General features: G+C 37.9%; 1 protein-coding gene across 8 annotated transcripts in view; it reads left to right on the top strand.

Annotated features, from left to right (window-relative positions):
• Positions 1–17772, top strand: part of ABI2 (abl interactor 2) — a 65030-nt gene that overhangs the window by 31868 nt on the left and 15390 nt on the right. For 2 of the 8 annotated variants that reach the window (XM_030952291.1, XM_030952288.1), the window contains exons 3-7: positions 2218–2394; positions 5864–5881; positions 12811–12908; positions 13634–13780; positions 14779–14903. In XM_030952291.1, coding sequence (XP_030808151.1) covers positions 2218–2394; positions 5864–5881; positions 12811–12908; positions 13634–13780; positions 14779–14903 — 565 coding nt within the window. Of the gene's footprint in view, positions 1–2217; positions 2395–5863; positions 5882–12810; positions 12909–13633; positions 13781–14778; positions 14904–15806; positions 15990–17772 lie in introns of all 8 variants that reach the window. The other 6 variants (XM_030952292.1, XM_030952290.1, XM_030952294.1 and 3 more) reach the window with 5 other exon arrangements.

The raw sequence follows: 17772 nt of genomic DNA, 5'->3' as shown, positions 1-17772 counted from the left end.
ATGGCTAGACCACAGATCAAGTCTGCAGCAGAGATTGAATTCATCAGTGCTGCATCAATCATGAGGCTGTGCTCCCAAGTTGTTGCCATCACATATCTTCAGCTTCTTACAGCAGTATGTGCCCTCTGACTGGTGAGATGAGGAGTCTGTGGACCATCTTTTCCAGAATGTGTGCTCCTGTTCCCTCTGCTGCAAAAGCAAAGGTCTAGCACAGAGAAGGGATAAAAGCCTGAGATGGAAGATGAAATCTTACATCTTACCATGATGCAGAATGGTGTACTTTATTAGGTACTCTGGCCTGGAAAATGTTGTTGTGCTCTGTTTGCACTTGCACTTGTACCACAAATATAGCACTGTAAGAGCTGTGAAGATCTCACCTGTACTGCTGTATTGGGGGTTGGTGTATAGTCCTGGTCATCTTGGGGAGCTTCAGAAAGGACCTTGGCAAATTCATTGGAGAGTGGTTTAGTTGTTAAGTAGCTGCCGAAATATATGTGTTTCTGTAACACTTGTTTTGAATTTCTGAAGAATTTATATATTGGTCAAATCTCGGTGGGTTTTTGTGCAGGTGTCCAGGCAGTTTAATTACCCCTATTAAATTAATTGTGGAACAAACTCGAGCTTTCCAAAGAGAGATTTGCCAATACATTTTCACCTTAAAATCCATTTTCCTGTAGCTTTATTTTAAGAAATAGCTATGCACCTTTAGTGGAAACCTTACAGTTCCAGGCAGGTGGAACTAGTGTGGCAGAATGGACATGGCAAAGCTGTAGTCAGTGCCTAATTGTAGCAAAGTTACAAAATCTTGAAAATATGTTGCTGGGAAATACTAGGCAATCTTTATGATAGTATTGTAAGCTCACATATAATGACCCAGGTATTTGTGGAAATCCTTCCATGGAAATAATGCAAAGAAACAACTTCTTGGGAGTAGTTTGAGGGTTGGTTGGGGTCTCTAAAATTATTTGTTTTTGTCATTTTAAAGGTTGTGATGATTGTTCAAGGTAGCACAGGTTCCATTAGTTTGTTGTGGTATCAGTAGCACAAACAGCAGGGTAAAATAGTGTAGCTAACCCCACTGCCCCAGTGCCTACCCACAGAAAAATAAAATAGACAAAAATGTGTGTTATGAAAATGAGTTATCATTTGTACCTGTTCCCCAGTTACTACAAAGGCTGGTTCAAAACTGTGAAAAGTGTTTCTGGTGCCATTCAAGATCACTGAAGTGGTAAAAAGAAATCTCTGACTGTTTAGAAATCCTTATGGTGGTGGTTCTGGCTGTTTTTACTTTTGTTTTTTATCCTGTAACTAAAACTTTTGTTCACAGTTAACATATTTCCTATAAAAAGCTGTTTTGTGAACAAGCAATTATTTTTGGTTTAAGTAAGGCAAGGAACTCGCTGGCCCATGATTTAAGAGATTGTAATTTCCTGGAAGAGATTAGTTGACTTTTTGGTAGCATTTTCTTACTCTTGTTACCTAACAAGATTCACATACATGTTTTTAGGCAATGAATTTTCAGCAGGACTTTGTCTTACACCAAAGATTCTCCTGGGGTACTGATTTTAGTATATAAAGTTGGCCCTGGGTGTCCAAAGGGAAGGCAATGGGCTTAACCTCTGGCTTTATTGTGGGTACATTAGTATGGAATGTATTCTAAAATTTAATCATTGCTTTGTGATGAGTGAGTTGTAATGACCAAAATACTTTCTTGATTTGTCTAAGTGAAAGTTTATTCTATCATAGGATTACCAGTCCTAATTTAGCAAACTTTTGCAGTGCAACAAAACCTGCTTATGGTTTGTTTTTCAGGTCTTAAAATTAAGGTTTGGGAAGGCATCCTTACACTTCATCTAGTTGAAGCCTGTGCCAAAGACAAGCTTAGAGAGCAGTTGTAAAATAAAAAAGGATAAGTGAAGGAATCTTATAAAACAGTGTCAGTAAATTGATGCGAACCACTAAGAATGGAAGGGTGATCAGTTTTTTGAAACTGAAAGAGCAAGGGTAACAGAAAACCCAAAGAACCCCCAGCTGTTAGTGTGGCTTTAGAGGTGGTAAATTCAGCAGTAAGGTGAAGATGTTGTAATCAAGTATATGTAGTGATATGTTTAGTACAGTATAGAGATTTTCAAAACATTAGAACTGATTTAATTTTTTGATACTGACTCTGTATTCCAATGCATACCACTGTTAGTAAATACACTGCGTCTTTTGTAGACGGTGGACATTCACAAAGAGAAAGTTGCTAGAAGAGAAATTGGTATCTTGACTACAAACAAAAACACCTCAAGAACTCACAAAATCATTGCACCAGCTAACTTGGAGCGACCAGTTCGCTACATCAGGAAACCTATTGATTATACAATTCTAGATGATATTGGACATGGAGTGAAGGTAGGTGATATTGTTAAAACACCCAAACTGCAAATTCATTGTCTTTGTATATTTTCAAAATAACCTGATGCTTTTCATGGTAATATACCAGTTTCTCCTTGCCTGGACAGTGTGTCTATAAACATGAGAGGAGTCCTGTCCGATTTCCAGTTGTCCCTTCCCCTTCTCTTGTCCCACTGTTTCTAAATGTTGCAAACTCACTGAATCTGATTTCTGACTGGGACTGTGAGTCTCACCCTCAAAAATGCTTCTGAATATCAACTTGTGTGATGCTGCTGTTATTGTTTGGGTCAGTTGCCAGGGATATACATGGGGACTGAAGGGCTATTGGCCATCACTTTTCTGCTGAATTAGCACCACAGAGTGTGATCCAGCTGTAATTGCCACTGGTTTACTTTGACGCTCACGCTCACATCAAGGAAGGGTTTGCATGAGAAATGTTATGGGCTCCCTTTTCTTCTTTCTGCCAGGGTCAGTTATACACAAACCCACTGATGTGCTTTGTTAAAGGGAGCTCTCTACAACTTTTGTGCCATATGGGGTTTTGGGATGGGAATGTTACTGCCAAGCTTAAAGCCAGCTGGTTTTCCCTTTCAAGAGAAGGAAAAAAGAAGGAATTCCAGGGCAGAGATCAGACTGAGACACAACTGGTGGCTGTTAGATCAATGTACACAGCAGCAGTAATGTCATGCATGAGGTTAGATACATGTTTTTAAAAGCACATCCTGAATATAAGCACAGTCTTAGCATTGTTAACTTGTGCTGCCAGGAAAACAAATATGGAAATGAGTACACTGACTGTATTAAAGTTCCAGGAAATGGAAGGTAAATCGCACAAAGTGACGTCATTTTTACAAGGCAAACTAACAAATTTGTAAACCTGCTAAGTAGCAGTAAGGTAAGATGCTTCTTCCAGTCAAAGTACACCAGAATTTCTTTTGCTTGACTTGTAACTGGGTATCTCTGTTGTCCTATTTGATTTGTCTGCTGGGATGGCCATTTGAATAGCAATAGGTTGTTTAACCTAACTTTTAAAATTCAAATTCTGAGCAGTTTGATTTAAGTATCTTTCCCAAGCAATTTTACTTAAGGTCTCTTCAACATCCTGTTTGTTAATTGGAAAGTCTCCTTCCTCCCATTTCTTACCCAAAGAATCAACCTCTGAACAGATTTTAAAAAAGACAAATAAAAAAACATACCCAACTTTAATAGCTACAGTTTTGACCAGGAAATTATTACCAGTTGTGTGTTAAAATCTGCTGCCAGTTTTGAATTTATGCAGGTCAGCAGATCTCCTTGTGGATATGGATGAAGCATATTAACCTGTAGGATTGCAGTTGCTAATATTTTAACCATCACTTTTTGTTTTAGGGAGATCATTGTAGAACTCATTAAAGAATAGTTTTTAATTGCTCTGCAGCACAATCTTATTTAGCACTGGCTCTAAATCATTCTAATTGGTATCCCACTTACCTCAGTGTAGCAGTCATACTAAGATGCAGTGAATTATGTTCTTCTAAAAGAACATAGTTCATCAAATGGATGATGACTTGAGTGTGTTTTACATCCATTTGTTATGCTTGTGATAGACTTAAATTATATTTACCATGTACTGTGTGTGTCTAGAAAATGAAGAAATATTGTGTACTTGTGAAACAATAATCAGAGAATTTGAAGTCATGCTATCCTTAAGATTGTAAATATCTTCCAGTTAGGTTGTTGCATAAACAGTGTTGAAGTTCCAGTTAGCATCAGGGTTCCTCAGTCTGCATTCTTTGTCCTTTTTCTGCAGAAGGGCTTCTGCTCCAGTACTTGGACCTGGAATTATGTATTTTCAGACCAGGCAAAATGCTGATGCAGCAGGTATTCATTGCAACCCCTGAGAAAGATGGCAAGCTGGACAGAATAATACAGGCATAAAAGGGAGGATTCTTGGCTGAGAAATTCAGTATGCCATGCTGAGAGAAGTGGTACAGGCCCTTAAGCATCTTCCTTCCATTCAGAAATTTGAAGCATAGTGGAGACAATGTTCAGGAAGGGTTGCTCTACACTATGGTTTCTAAATAGATGTGAGAGAAGTCAATTGCCTCTGTATCATCCCAGCAGTCCCTCCTCATCTTCCCTCCCTAAAGCTACAATGCTGCAAAAATCTAAAGAATCTTTTGTGTGAAAGAGACTTGCTTTCACTTTTTTTCAAATGTTTCCCAAGTTACAAAGTCTTCCAACCTATTGTTCCGGCCAAAGAGTTCTTTAGTCAAGCGAATGGAAAAAAAACAAGTGCTCCCTTCAGAGAGGCTACGTGTATTTAGGCATTGTAGTTACCAGGCAGTGCTGCTGAGGTCTCTGCAGAGGGACCTTCCAGTGAGACTGACCTCCGTGCCAGTCCAGGGGGACCTGGTTTTCCAGTATAGCAGGACAAGGAAGAGACCATATTGGTTAATTGAGCCACAGAACTTTAAACTCTAAGACAGGAGATTTTTCTAGTAAATCAGATTACGTTTCTTGTTAGTAGAGTAGGGTCTCTCCTAAATTGATGGAACAATCAATCACTCTGGATGCTTTACTATTTATCCAAATATTTAAATAATTATTTATTTGAATATTTAAGTATTTACCTGAATATTTGCTGTTCAGTGCTGCAGAAAGTGTAACAAATTTAATGATACATTTAGATGAATTGAACTAAAGCCAGATCATTCAAAGAGAAAGACAAGTAATTTAAAAGGAAGTTACTGTGGAGAAAGATGTATGATATTCTGGCAGTAAGATGCAGAACTTAGTGTCAAAAAGCTAGCACTTAGGCTTTAAAGTAAGATTTTGCTGTTGATTAATGTCTTAATTTATACTTTAGGAAATATGGATATGTGATACAGTATCCATAAAGAGTGCTGTACTTCTTACAAGACTGAATGATTTGCTCTTGATCTTTGTTCAAGAGAGATCTCATGGCATCAAGTTAACTGACAGCATTCTCTCTAAAAGAACATACATTAGCTTAATATGTTAGAAGCTTCCATTTCAGCTACTTGTAAATGTGCTAATGCATGTAAACAATTTAAATGAGCTCAGACTCATTGATAAGGCTCAAATAAGGCTTTGACAGCTCAAATAAATCAACCTCTGAAGTTAATCCATCTAGATCTCATGATAGATTTTGAAAGAAGCTGCCTTTTTGTTAGCACTGTAAGAACTTGAGTAAACAGTATACAAGCATTTGAATGCTAATTTTAAAGTAATAATTTAAAGGCTTTGTGGTCAATGTATATTAAAAGTTTCAGCTTGAAGATCTTTTGTTCATGACATTCTGCTTTAACCACTCTTTCTATGATCTACTGATACATTATTTTGTTAATGCTGGATGCTTAACTTTTTTCTTTCTTTTTCCTTTCTCTTCATATCCTGAAGTTCCAACTAACCTTTCAATGCTTTTTTTCCTTACCTCTTTTATTTGCTCCATTTATGCATTAAGTGGTTGCTTAGATTTAAGGTAAGAAACCCCAGGGCTGGATTTCCATTCCTCTTCTGAGATTATTACACACGGGGAGATGATTGACATCAATGCTACAGATTGTTTAAAACAACACTCGCTCTGCCTTCTGTGTCCCAGAACTTCTGTTGGGTAACTCATTGTGGATAAGTGTTTTGTGATATAAATTGCTGTGTATATGAATGGAAGTTAACACATTTAATTTTAAAAGCTTTGTGGTAAAATATTAGCTGCCCTCAGCATATCTAGCAGATCATTTATGAGGGAGGAATGTTGTGCCAGCCTTGTGTAGACAAAAATATACACAGACCAGATAGCAGCTGAATATGAGCCTCCCCCTGTGTAATATTCTTTTTATCCTATATACGGTGTAAGTTGCAGTTTGATTGGGATTCATGTTTCAGTGTGAGATTGCTCAGATAATGGGCTCCAAAGGTGTGTAACAAATTCAAATCTGTGTATTATTTTTTAAAGTTGCAGTATTCTTAATTTTTTCAGAAACTGATAGCAATGCTTAAATACTCAGAGGTACTCATCTATGGAAACTTCCAGAGACTTCATAATTGTGTAAAATACTTAATAACTGTTAAACAGTGAGATAAGTGATTTATTTAGTTGAATATTAAATGAATAGTGCATCAAAAAACTCAGGCTGAAGTATGTCAAATTCTTTAAATGTTAGTAGTCTTAGTGGCTGCAGAAGCAGCAATAAAAAGCAACACATCAATTAGACAAGCCGTTAAATCAGGTCACATGATATTATGGTGGAGTTCATAGTACATCAATTAATAGGTAGGTTATAGCCTTTATTGAATATGATGGTATTCTCCTCCTCCTGAAGTGCAGCTAGTATGGGGGAAGAGGGAGTGGAAGTTTTTTAGTAGCAGGTGCCACCATTGTAATGAGGGAAGTGTATTTTAGAACATAGAATGCCAATATATAGAATGAGTATATTAATTAAAGGAAGTTCCAAGTTGAGGTGAAATATTTTAAAGTATTTTCTGTGCTTGGAAAAAGCTAAAAAAAAATCCTGCAAATTCCTGAGATTGCTTATAAAACCAAGTATTTCTGTAGATATCTCCATGATGACTCTGTGAAACAGGACAGATGGTACATTTAATCAGATATTTAAGTATATGTAGCATCTCTAATAACAATGGAAAACTTGTAATTTATGAGAGAATTCCCACATGTAATTTGAATTTTTTTTTACAAAAGTATGTGAGGCGTACAGTATTTCAACTCACTTAGTGTTTACATACTTTTAATTTGAGAATGGCAAAATATGTCTCCTCCCTGTTTTTTACTGTCTGTTTACATAACATGGGTACTTTTGATGCTGAATATGTCTTATTCTGGACACACTTAATATTGGATGATGGTTTTCTCAGTATTATTAAAAAAACAATTTTCAAACTCAATTTTCTTTGTTGCTCTCTGCAGTTGCAGTTTATAAACAAGTAATGACTATCCCAAGAAAAGTTTTAAAATTGTGTAATTATAGATTGTATGTGAACTGACATATCTGTGCATTTTCTGCAATGGCAATAAGAGTTTTGTACAGCTTTTCAGAGTAAATATTTTTTTCTGTTTATAGGTCTGGAATGAAAACATTTTTTGTTATAACACCATTTCTTTATTTACTAGAGTGAACCCAGTCAGAAATTTGATTTGAGGAATCAAACATGTCAGTCAGCTTCTCATTGGCAAAACATGAGAGTTTAAAAGAGAAAACAAAAAAGGCAAAAAGCTGTGCATCATCTCTCAGTAGACCGGAGTTATTCTTTGTCTCACTGCAGTCTCTGTGTATCAAACTGAAAGAAGAGTGAAAAGCAGTTAGTAACCCCAGTTCTGTGTGAATGGTTATTTTACTTCACTTAAAAGTGACTGGATATGAAGTGTTTAGCCTGCATTTCTTTTTTGTGACTGCAAAAAACCCTTAGCCTTGCCTAACAGCTATAATATTAAACTGACTGACTGTAGCATTGGATTCATGTCTGAGTAACTTAAGTTTTAAACAGATTTTCAAGAAAATTTCAGTTGCAAGGCAGGGGAAAATCAATTGAAAATGGCGTTGTTTAAGCCTTTTTGTATTCACCAGACTTGGTTCTTCAATTACTTTGCATGGATGTGGCAAAAACAAGTAAGCTCACTTGCTTGAAACTTCTACTTGTGGTCGTTTGCCAAAGCAGGGCTGAAATTTATACATTTCACTTCCATATAAACTGGTTAATGAGCTGAGAAGCAAATGGTTTGATTAGACATGCACAGTAAGTATTTGAGTGGCTGAGCACAGCCTGAAAATAAATTTACTTTGAGGTGGCAGATAATGGGCCCAAAATCTATTCATCATCTCTGCAGCATTAACAAGATGAAGCAAGGCATGGAAGGGAGTTTTCATTCAGCCTTGGGGTGTTTTTTCCATAATTAGACACAAAATTGCTCAAGAAGGTCGAAGAACTGCCTGGAGGTTCTGAATATAATCCATGAAACATCACTGATGGAACACTTTTTCTTACTAGGTTTTGGGCAAAAAAAATTTTTTTTGACATCCTGAAAGTTGTAGAAAATACAATTTGAATTTAAAGCACCACTTAAAAATTTGTCACTGTGTCCAACTTTAGAAGTAGCTCCTCCTGAGGTTCGATTTTGTTGAATAGCTCAGGATTTTGGGGGGGAAAAAACAATCAACCAGCCAAGCAAGCAAAAATAAGCCCGCCCCCCAAAAAGCCCAGCTTGCTTGCTGTCTTGCAGGTAAGTGCCTCACATCTGTATAGATACATTAATGCAAATAGTTTTGCAGTCTCTTGACCAGCTCCCATATCTCACCAACTGTGTATTTCTGCACTTCCTGGGGTTTTTTTGGGTTTTTTTTTTTTTTTGGCTCGTGAAAATACTCCCAAGAATTAAACTGAATGAATGGCATAATTTATCAGCTTTAGCTGATTTATTTCAGTACAAATTCTTTATACAGTGGAGTGCTAAAGAAATGTTCAGTATGTTAAATGCTGATAAAAATGTAAGTATGAAGGAAACTCAGTCATAGGTAGGACCATAAGGTGGTGTTTTGATCATTGGAATCTATGAAAAACTAGTTGCCAAAAATAGAAGTTGGCCAATTAAGTCTTAATTATTAAAAAAATTAAACTTAAGAGGGTAGTTTTTCTGAGTGCTCTAGTTGGTGCCATATTGTGTCTTGAAGTCATCAGATGGTACCTTTCTAAAACTGTAGCTCAATACTAGAAAGTATTGGATGAAGTACTATTGCACCCTTTTGAGACAGAATGGTCCATAGGGATCCATTTCTTTACAGTTCATTTTATAGCTGTTACTGTGGTGCTGGATCCCAGAGCATTTTCTAGGATGTCTTACTCACCAAGGATCTGCTTTTTAGGTAGTTTGTGTAGTTTCTTCCTCAGCAAAACTTCCAGTTCCAGCTCCAGTGCTGACAAAGTTACAGCTTTGGTCGAAGATATTTTTCTGTGGTGCATGTGCTTGTTAATTCATCTATAAAAAGCTTCTGCAAGGTATCCAGTTAAAAAAAAACTTAACCAAGATCTCTTGGTGTTCCACATCTTCTGTTGGTAATTTGGGTGGTTTTTTTTTTTTTTTCTGTGAGAGAGAGAAAAAAATCATTTGGAAAATCCCTGCATGCATTAGGCACAGACCCTGTGCCCTATTGTCTCTTTACAGGGTTTTCTTCCTGCTTTTACATCAGTCAACTGTGGTTTTATCCTGAGCTTGTGCCCGAGTCGTTACTGCCTCTCTTATTTTTTTCTGTTCTAAACACAGTGGTTGGCTGGTTAACTGTGCAGTTGTGAGCAAAGGCACAGACAGATACTCCTTTATCTTTCTGGTTGCAGGCTCTCTTTTGCTATGCATTTTCTTAAATTGATTTCCAAGACTTAAACTAGAAATCAGCCACCATGAGACAGACCACCATCAGACAGATGCGTTCCTCTGCTTTCACCCTCTCATTAAACCAGCTGCATCTGGGTAGTTCCAGCTGTGCAGAACCAGGGGAAATGATGTCAGAAACTGTGCAAGTTCTGGCAAATACCAGTTTACTCCAGAAAAACGATTTTAAAAACTTGACAGCAAATGCAAATGTGACCTTGAGTTCTGGTTGTTGCTTCGGATTTTACATGTTTGTAAGAGGGATGTGTGTGGGTGAGGATTTGTGTATGGAAACTCTATTTACAACCATATGTGCAAAATAAAAAAGGCAATACAATGAAGTTTGGAAGAGAGGGGGCATTAATGGCCTTCCTTTCCCTCCCAGTAGGAATTATTATCGAAGGAGACAGCTGTATATATTACCGTGCATTAATCTCAATTGTAGTTGGTGCAGTTTTAGATATTTTTAGCATCTTGCATGCTTTTATTTCCAAGGATCTGACCATTTTGATCAGAAGTGTTGAAATAATTGTATCTTTTTAATTTCTCTTCTGTAATTATTTGGCAATAAGTCAAGGGGAGGTTACTTGCACAGGGTTGTTTAACTTAGAGTAGCTGATCTTAAAGCCATCAGTCCTGTCAGATTTGAAGACAACCTTGTAAATTCTAATTACTTGCTCTCTAAACAGTTCAATTTCAATGTTGAAAAGTAATTTCCAAGACCCTGAAACTAAACCTACTGTCAGTAAATCTCCTCATCTTTTAGGTTGGGTTTTTTTAAGGATGGTTTCTTTTTGCTAAGTTCCTGGGCTAAAAAGGGGTCATTTTTTGTTTGGCCACATTTTCTAAAGCTTTTTTCCCGTCCTTTTCAAGGATCTGTGTATTTGCAGTGTTAACGAAAATATCAAGCAGTCACTGGAGCTCTGTGTTGGTGAGGCGAGTGTTAACTCCACTTCTGGCTGTACCCAGTGTGATGTTCCAGCATCCTCCACCTCAGCCATCCTTTCTTTTCATGTAGCCATAGCCCTGGGGATGCCTAGAAGTTCATTTTTGTTCTTGCAGTCGTTGTATATAAAAGAATAACAACATTATTTGTATGACATATATGTAATTTTATATTAACTGTAAAGTGATAGCCAGTGGTTACATCATCTAATCAGAAACAATAGTGTAGCCACTTAAAACCCCTAAATGGAGTATTCAGGGGCATACAGATTGGTCTGTCATCTAAAGACATCCAAAAGCAGCGGCTGAGTGGGCTCTTTGAAATACAGCAAGTGACAATTCAGTGAACATTTCATTAAGGTGGATTTTGTTTGTTTGTGGGGTTTTTTTTGAAAACTCAAATAGGTAGGTGGGTGAAACAGGCATGTTTAATGGAAGAGGAAATACAGGGGGTGCTGCAACTTTAAAAAAAAATTCAGATTTTGCTATTTCTTAAATGTTCCGTGTATAGAATAAAATATATTTCATTTTACACTTTCCCTTTTCCCTTTAAGTAGTTGTAGTTCAGTGCTTACCTCATCCCTCACTTGAATTAACTTTAGATTTCTTGTTGCTTAGAGTTGGCTTAAAGGACTTTATAATGCTGTGCAACATAATTTTGTCTTAAATTGACATTACAGAGTACTCTTGCACAACTAAATCCAAACATCTGTTTTTGAATCTGACAAAATACCTCTTCCAGTGCTTGGGTTTTCTTTTCCTCCCTGCAGATTGAAAATGTGATAGCACTGGGATTATTTAGAGACAGAGAATCAAGTTTCAGTGGATTAGAGTACTGAATGTATTACTCTTTACTCTGTTGTCAATATTTATCAGTTCACAAATCTAAACATTGCCGAGGTTTTAAGTGTTAGAGTCAAATTTTGAAGGAGTAATCTGCCTTCAATGATGTTTGCAAATACTCTTGAATGCCTTGATCACGGTTTCATTTTTTTGTGGGAGATGGGGGCAGTAGCCAGGACTTACATTTTAGAAAGAAGAAATTCTGTGAGATGGAGCGTGACAGGAAGAGCAGAGAGAGGGATGTAAGCACACTTGTTTAGGTTTGCTGAGTATCTCTGTGCCTAAGCAATGGCTCAGGCAGTTGTAAATCTGAGCTGTTTTGTAAGCAGACCATGTACTGACTCCTGTAAGGATGTGTGCATTGAGGGAATTTTGCTTGGCTGGCAGAATACAGGAAAGCAAAATGCACATTGGTAACAATTGTTTACAGTTCCTAGATTAATCAATCAGTCAGGAATGCAAATGAGTTTTTGAAAGAAGTTAGAGTAAATTATTTTATGTAAAATTTACTTCATTAGTATTTTAACCTGGCAGGGGGGAAGTGGACAACTGCAGTTATATCACATCACTGCTAAGTATTTTTCTCCCTATCTATCCATTTATTTATAAATGCTCAGAGATGAAATTGCTACATATTTAATGGGGGGGGAAAAATATGCTTTTGTATTTTTCTCAAAATAGCTTTCTCTGTATGTTTATATGTATTTAACTAATATTTAAAGTAAATATCTTTAAAAGTTTTTATAATCTGTTAAAACATTAAAACATTAATGGATTAGATATATAGATTACTTTGACTTCTCCATATGTGTATAAATCACATTAGATTATGGCCTATTAGATAAGCCTTACTATTTTTGAACAGTATTCAAAAATACTTGTGCAAATTTACCATTCAGTAGTGCCATGTGAAATAACTGCCTTTTTCTCAAAAGATGACGGGGGAGATTCAGCCAAGTTAGGTACAGTGTCTGTGTTCTCAGAGAGTTAACATTTATGTGATAGCCTGAAGGCAAATTCTCTTTTTTGTACACTTTCTAAAAACTATGTAATAAAGAGTCCTTTGAGCACAACTCTTGACTTCTAGCAGAGTGGAAATTGCATATAAAACGCATGGCCTCTCAAGTTTTTTTGTTTGTTTAAACCTTCCCCTCCTTAGAGTGAATTGCTAAAGGCATCTCCGTGTCTCTCCCCTGGAGCCTGAGCTCAGTGAAGGCCGTTTTTGTCCCCGTTCTTTCATGCAGGTCAGCACCCAGAACATGAAGATGGGTGGGCTGCCTCGCACAACACCACCCACCCAGAAGCCACCAAGTCCACCCATGTCAGGAAAAGGAACTATTGGGTAAGTGCAGTTACTGAATGGGTGAACAGAAGGGAAAAGAGGTAAGATTCTTTCTTTTTCTGCAGTGGGAGAGATTTCATGGTTTTATTTTAACCATTCACAAAGGTCAAGAGGTGTTGTATCTGCATCCTCTTATACTGATCGTGTCTTTGTACGTTAGTGTGCTGCTGCCAGAAATCAGTGGGCATCATCAGCCTTTCACAACAGGAACCTTTTTCTCAGTGCAGAACACTTAAAATTACATACTGTAGAGTAAAATGTCCTTAGCTGTGGTTTTCGCAGATGGTGTTAAACAACTGAAAAATGAGTACATGGCACTGTTCATTATTTGTGTTGTGCTTGATGAAAGCAATTTTGTGTGAAGTTTATGAACCTGATTTTGACCTTAGGAAAATGTGTTATAAGTGGGATGAATGCTGTTTGCTGGTGTGCTTTAATGTATATACATACAGGACATAGTGCTTTATTTTAATGCAAGATAATGGCTTACCTTTAAAACAAGAATGGGATGTGGAATACAGAGTTTACTGATAGGAAGACTGAAGTACCTGAAGAACATCCTTAATTCTTTTTTCCCCCCTCATCCTACAAAATAAGTACCGCAAAGTTATAAAGCCCATTTTTAAAGCTCGCGTTCCTGATTAGTACGTAGCTGTGTTTCAGAGAGAAGTGTGTGATTCTGTGTGCTCCCCTAACTGGCTTGTGGCTGTGCTTGTGCCGTGCAGGCGGCACTCCCCGTACCGCACGCTGGAGCCGGTGCGGCCCCCGGTGGTGCCCAACGATTACGTGCCGAGCCCGACGCGCACCATGGCCCCGGCCCAGCAGAGCCCCGTCAGAACGGCCTCAGTCAACCAGCGCAACCGCACCTACAGGTACCCGCCTGGCCTCTTCCTGCTCGGGGGCAGAACTGCTGTGCCCAACTGCGAATCCACCTGCTCCTCCCTCTGTCGGCAGCCTCCCTCATTCACCCTGTGCACCGGCAGTCTCAATGGTGTGATGAGAATGAGCACTAATCAAACCAGAATAGGGAATTCACTTAATCCTGTTCACCTCTGTTTTAGTGATCTCGCTTAGAGTACTTAATGAATTACTAAGATTGTGAAGTCTTTCAAGGAGGTGGATCATGATGCTACTTCACTAAAAGATTACCACTCTGGGGGAAGACTTTACACAGCTTGCCTTCTACATGTTGAAGGGCTGCTTAGATGCTTATACTTGACGTTTTTGAACAGTCTTTGATGTTTATAGATTGAAAAGCTGAAATTGTAGCATAGTGTTTTGGGGATATTGATAACTTCAAACATAGAATAAAGCTAAAGTGCATTACCAGGGGCTCTGCAGAAGACTAGCTTTTTTTCTAGGATAATTAGTTTCATTATGTGATTAGATCTAAATACTTCCATTGAAATCTTTACTTTTTAAACATAATAAGTACTTGAGGATGGCTAAACAAGTGGACTTAAAAAGATAAAAAATCTGAATTTTACTGTCTTACAACTTTTAAGCTTTAGTAGTCTCATATGAAAGCATACAAATCACAGTATAAGCACTCCATAAGTGTTAAAGTTATAGGAAAAAAGTCTTTGTTTCCTCTGCAGGGACTTAACAATCCTGGCATGACGTGCTTTGAACAAGGTTCTGGAAGTGTTTCATTTTTGGGCAAGTTTACTGAAGCTAATGTGTGGAAAAAAACCCTCTTGTGTTGTAGTCAAAGTGGAGAGTTTCAGGAAAGCCCAGCTTTATATTATCCTTGTTTCTTTTCTCTCGTTCCCTGTTACTTGTCTGATTTGGTAAGATGCTCTGTGAGGGATCTTATGTTTCAGCATGAGCAGCATCATATTCATACCCTGCTTACTCTGGTTTCTTACAGCAGCAGTGGCAGTAGTGGGGGAAGCCACCCAAGCAGTCGGAGCAGCAGTCGAGAGAACAGTGGGAGTGGAAGTGTAGGTGTTCCCATTGCTGTTCCCACGCCATCTCCTCCTAGTGTCTATCCAGGTACATGGAACCTTCTTGTTCCTCTTTCTGCCTCATTGTTAACTGAGCATTTGCAGTTTCCTAAACTCGAAGGGAAGCCCAGAGTTCATTGCTATTGATGAGTTTGAATCAAGTAGTATCTTCTCTGGGAGTGTCTGATGTGCTGTAATGTTCCTTTTATGTATTAATTTGTTTATCAGAATTTTTTGCCTGGCTGCCTGTATGTGACAAAGTAGGACACAGCACCTTTTTTAGTGGGCTGAGGGACACTTCTCCCTTGTCCTTTTAAGCAAATAAATGTTTTTTCATTGGCTGTTTATGCAGATACATAGAAGCATGTTTTTAGAAAATTAGATTGAATGAGAGGTAGGCACAGAATAAATCTTCAGTACATCAATGCAAGCCTGAATTGTCACAAAGAGATACTTGCTCAATGTAATGGCCCCAGACTTTCCAGAACAGGAAGTGTTATTAGTACTTCTTTTTCCTTTGCTCAGCCTTTTCAGTGAAGAAGAGCCTGTAGTTGGCTTGCAGTAAAGTACATGATGCTTCTGAAACAAAGAGCTGGAAATTTTTTTGTTTCCTCTTTATATTTTCTGATTTATACAAAAGCTAAAGAAGCCATGCTAGAGATTGGAGCATAAATAACACAATGCAAAGACATCTTTCAAAAGTAATACTTCTCACTGAAAAGTTTTGGGTTGTGTTCCCTTCAGACCTGGAAAGAAGTCGATTTGCTTGACCTTCATTTACCATCTACACAGGAATGAGCCTTTCTTCAACAGCTCCATTGTTTTCTCATCTGTGCATTCTAAAATACGGTGCAGCTAATAAATAGCTAACACTGAATAGTCAGAGGCTTTCTCTAATCCTTGCTAACATATCTCCTTATTAACTCCACCTCTTCCTCCTCTCTTCACTCAGCCCCTGCTGGCTCAGCTGGCACTTCTCCCCTTCCTGCTACCTCTGCTCCTGCCCCCACTCCTCCTGCTCCTCCTGCCCCTTCCTCCGCTGCCCCAGATGCTGCTGCTGCTGCAGGAGCTCAGCCCCTTGCTGATGGCTTCACCTCTCCAACTCCCCCTGCTGTTTCTTCCACACCCTCTGCAGGTGAGTGTCTGCTCCAGCTGCTGGGCAGATGAACACAGTTGTGATCGTGATCCAAGGCTTTGCAAAGTTACTTCAGCAGCAGTGATTGATAATTAAAAAAAGTTCAATTATAACTAGAAAATACCTGCTAATACCCAACTATAAGGTCATGGTTACAGTAGACAGTTCAAGGTGTGCTGATTTTATTAAAAGCAATAATTTTATGATTTTTACATTTAAGTAGTTCACTAAATCATAATTTTATTTCTGTTTAGATTCTGAGAACCTCATAGAATAATTATGTTTAGCAGGAACCAACACTGATAGTTCTGGGTCTTATTCTCTTTCATGAATGCAATTAAAAAAAGTGCATCTAGCAAAGTGTAATTTATGTAACTGGTTTCTTCAATGCTGTCAAATGACATGTCTCCCTTTAATGAACTGATGAAAAGGGAAGGGGTTTTTGTGTCCAGTATTAGGTAAAATACAAATTTTTATTATGCAGACTACTACGAAAGCATTTTGTTTTCATATGTGGTACTTGGGGTGTATATTGCAACGTCCTTTTTTTAGTGCTACGCTTTTCATTTTCTCATGTGCTGAAGTTGCAGAGTGTAGCACTTACCAACCATAAGACTGTCCTGTATCTCCTATTTTTGATGAGGAGATTGCAGTGTGAAGATCTCCTTCAGACAGCCAAATTCATGTGTAGCTACCTGCATGCTTTGCTGCTTTACGTTGTGGTGGAGGCTGCTTACAGGGGAGGGAGTTGGTTTGTGGGTTTATTAGTGGTCATCTCTTAGTAAAAATTGTACCAGGTTCCAGAAGCATTCTTGAAATTGCATGTAGTTTAAAGGGCTGTGGCTCATACAAAATTAAAAGATATTTCCACTAGAATCCTTAACTGTGACCAGAAGTTTCTAAAGTGATGAATTTTGATCTGAGATGATCATGATGTCTAAACTACTTTCATGAAGGTGAGCTGTGGCATACAGAGCCTCAGTCAGTTTTCCATTTTTGATGCACTGTCAGTATCCCAGTTCTAAAGCCATGTTGTTTTTGTAATTTTAACAAGTCAAAATCCAGCAAAGATTAGTATTTTAATGACTGTAAATTCACAATTTCATAAGAGAAATTTCACCTTAGTTACTAAGTTTTATTAGTGAAGTTGCTTATGTGGTTTGTTTGAAATAAAGTATTTTAAGAGACTAGATTGGTCACCACTTACAAAGTCATAGCTTTTGGTCCTTAAAAACCTCTTAGCCCTCTCCCCTCCCTTCTCTCCAATCACCACCAATTTCTGCAAGTACATTAAGTAACAGAGAGAGAGACACACACACACATTGAAAAGACACTTCAGGAAAAATGGGAAAAAGCCTTTATAGAATGGATTCTTTCTTAGCTGTTTCTTATCTGTAAAAAGTGCATTTTTTTCATATGGTACGCCACATTATTGGTACAAAGCGGAGGGAATGTGACACTGTAGTTCATACATTTGCTCTTGCAAGCAAGTAACAGAGCAAGCAATTTGTATTTTTATTTACTGACCTAGTAAGAAGTTGTGCAAAGCAAGCAAAACATAATGAAGAACAATTCAAGTTTTTAAAAATTTGTACCTTCTTTTGTTCTGTTTCTGTGTTTATTTCTCTCCTCAACCACAGTGACCATCCCTCCTTCCCTTGTTTTCTTGCAAACTCTCACATTTGCTTCTAGGACAAATGGTGGAGGCAGAATAGTTTGTGGGGTGTAATAACGCATATAGGAATAACAAATCCAGCTTACTGTTATATGCAGTATAAAATCC

The sequence above is a fragment of the Camarhynchus parvulus genome, chromosome 7 (assembly GCF_901933205.1).
Source record: "Camarhynchus parvulus chromosome 7, STF_HiC, whole genome shotgun sequence".
Lineage (NCBI taxonomy): Eukaryota > Metazoa > Chordata > Aves > Passeriformes > Thraupidae > Camarhynchus > Camarhynchus parvulus.
The sequence above is the reverse complement of the archived record's forward strand: the minus strand, read 5'-3'. Positions and strand labels throughout refer to the sequence as shown.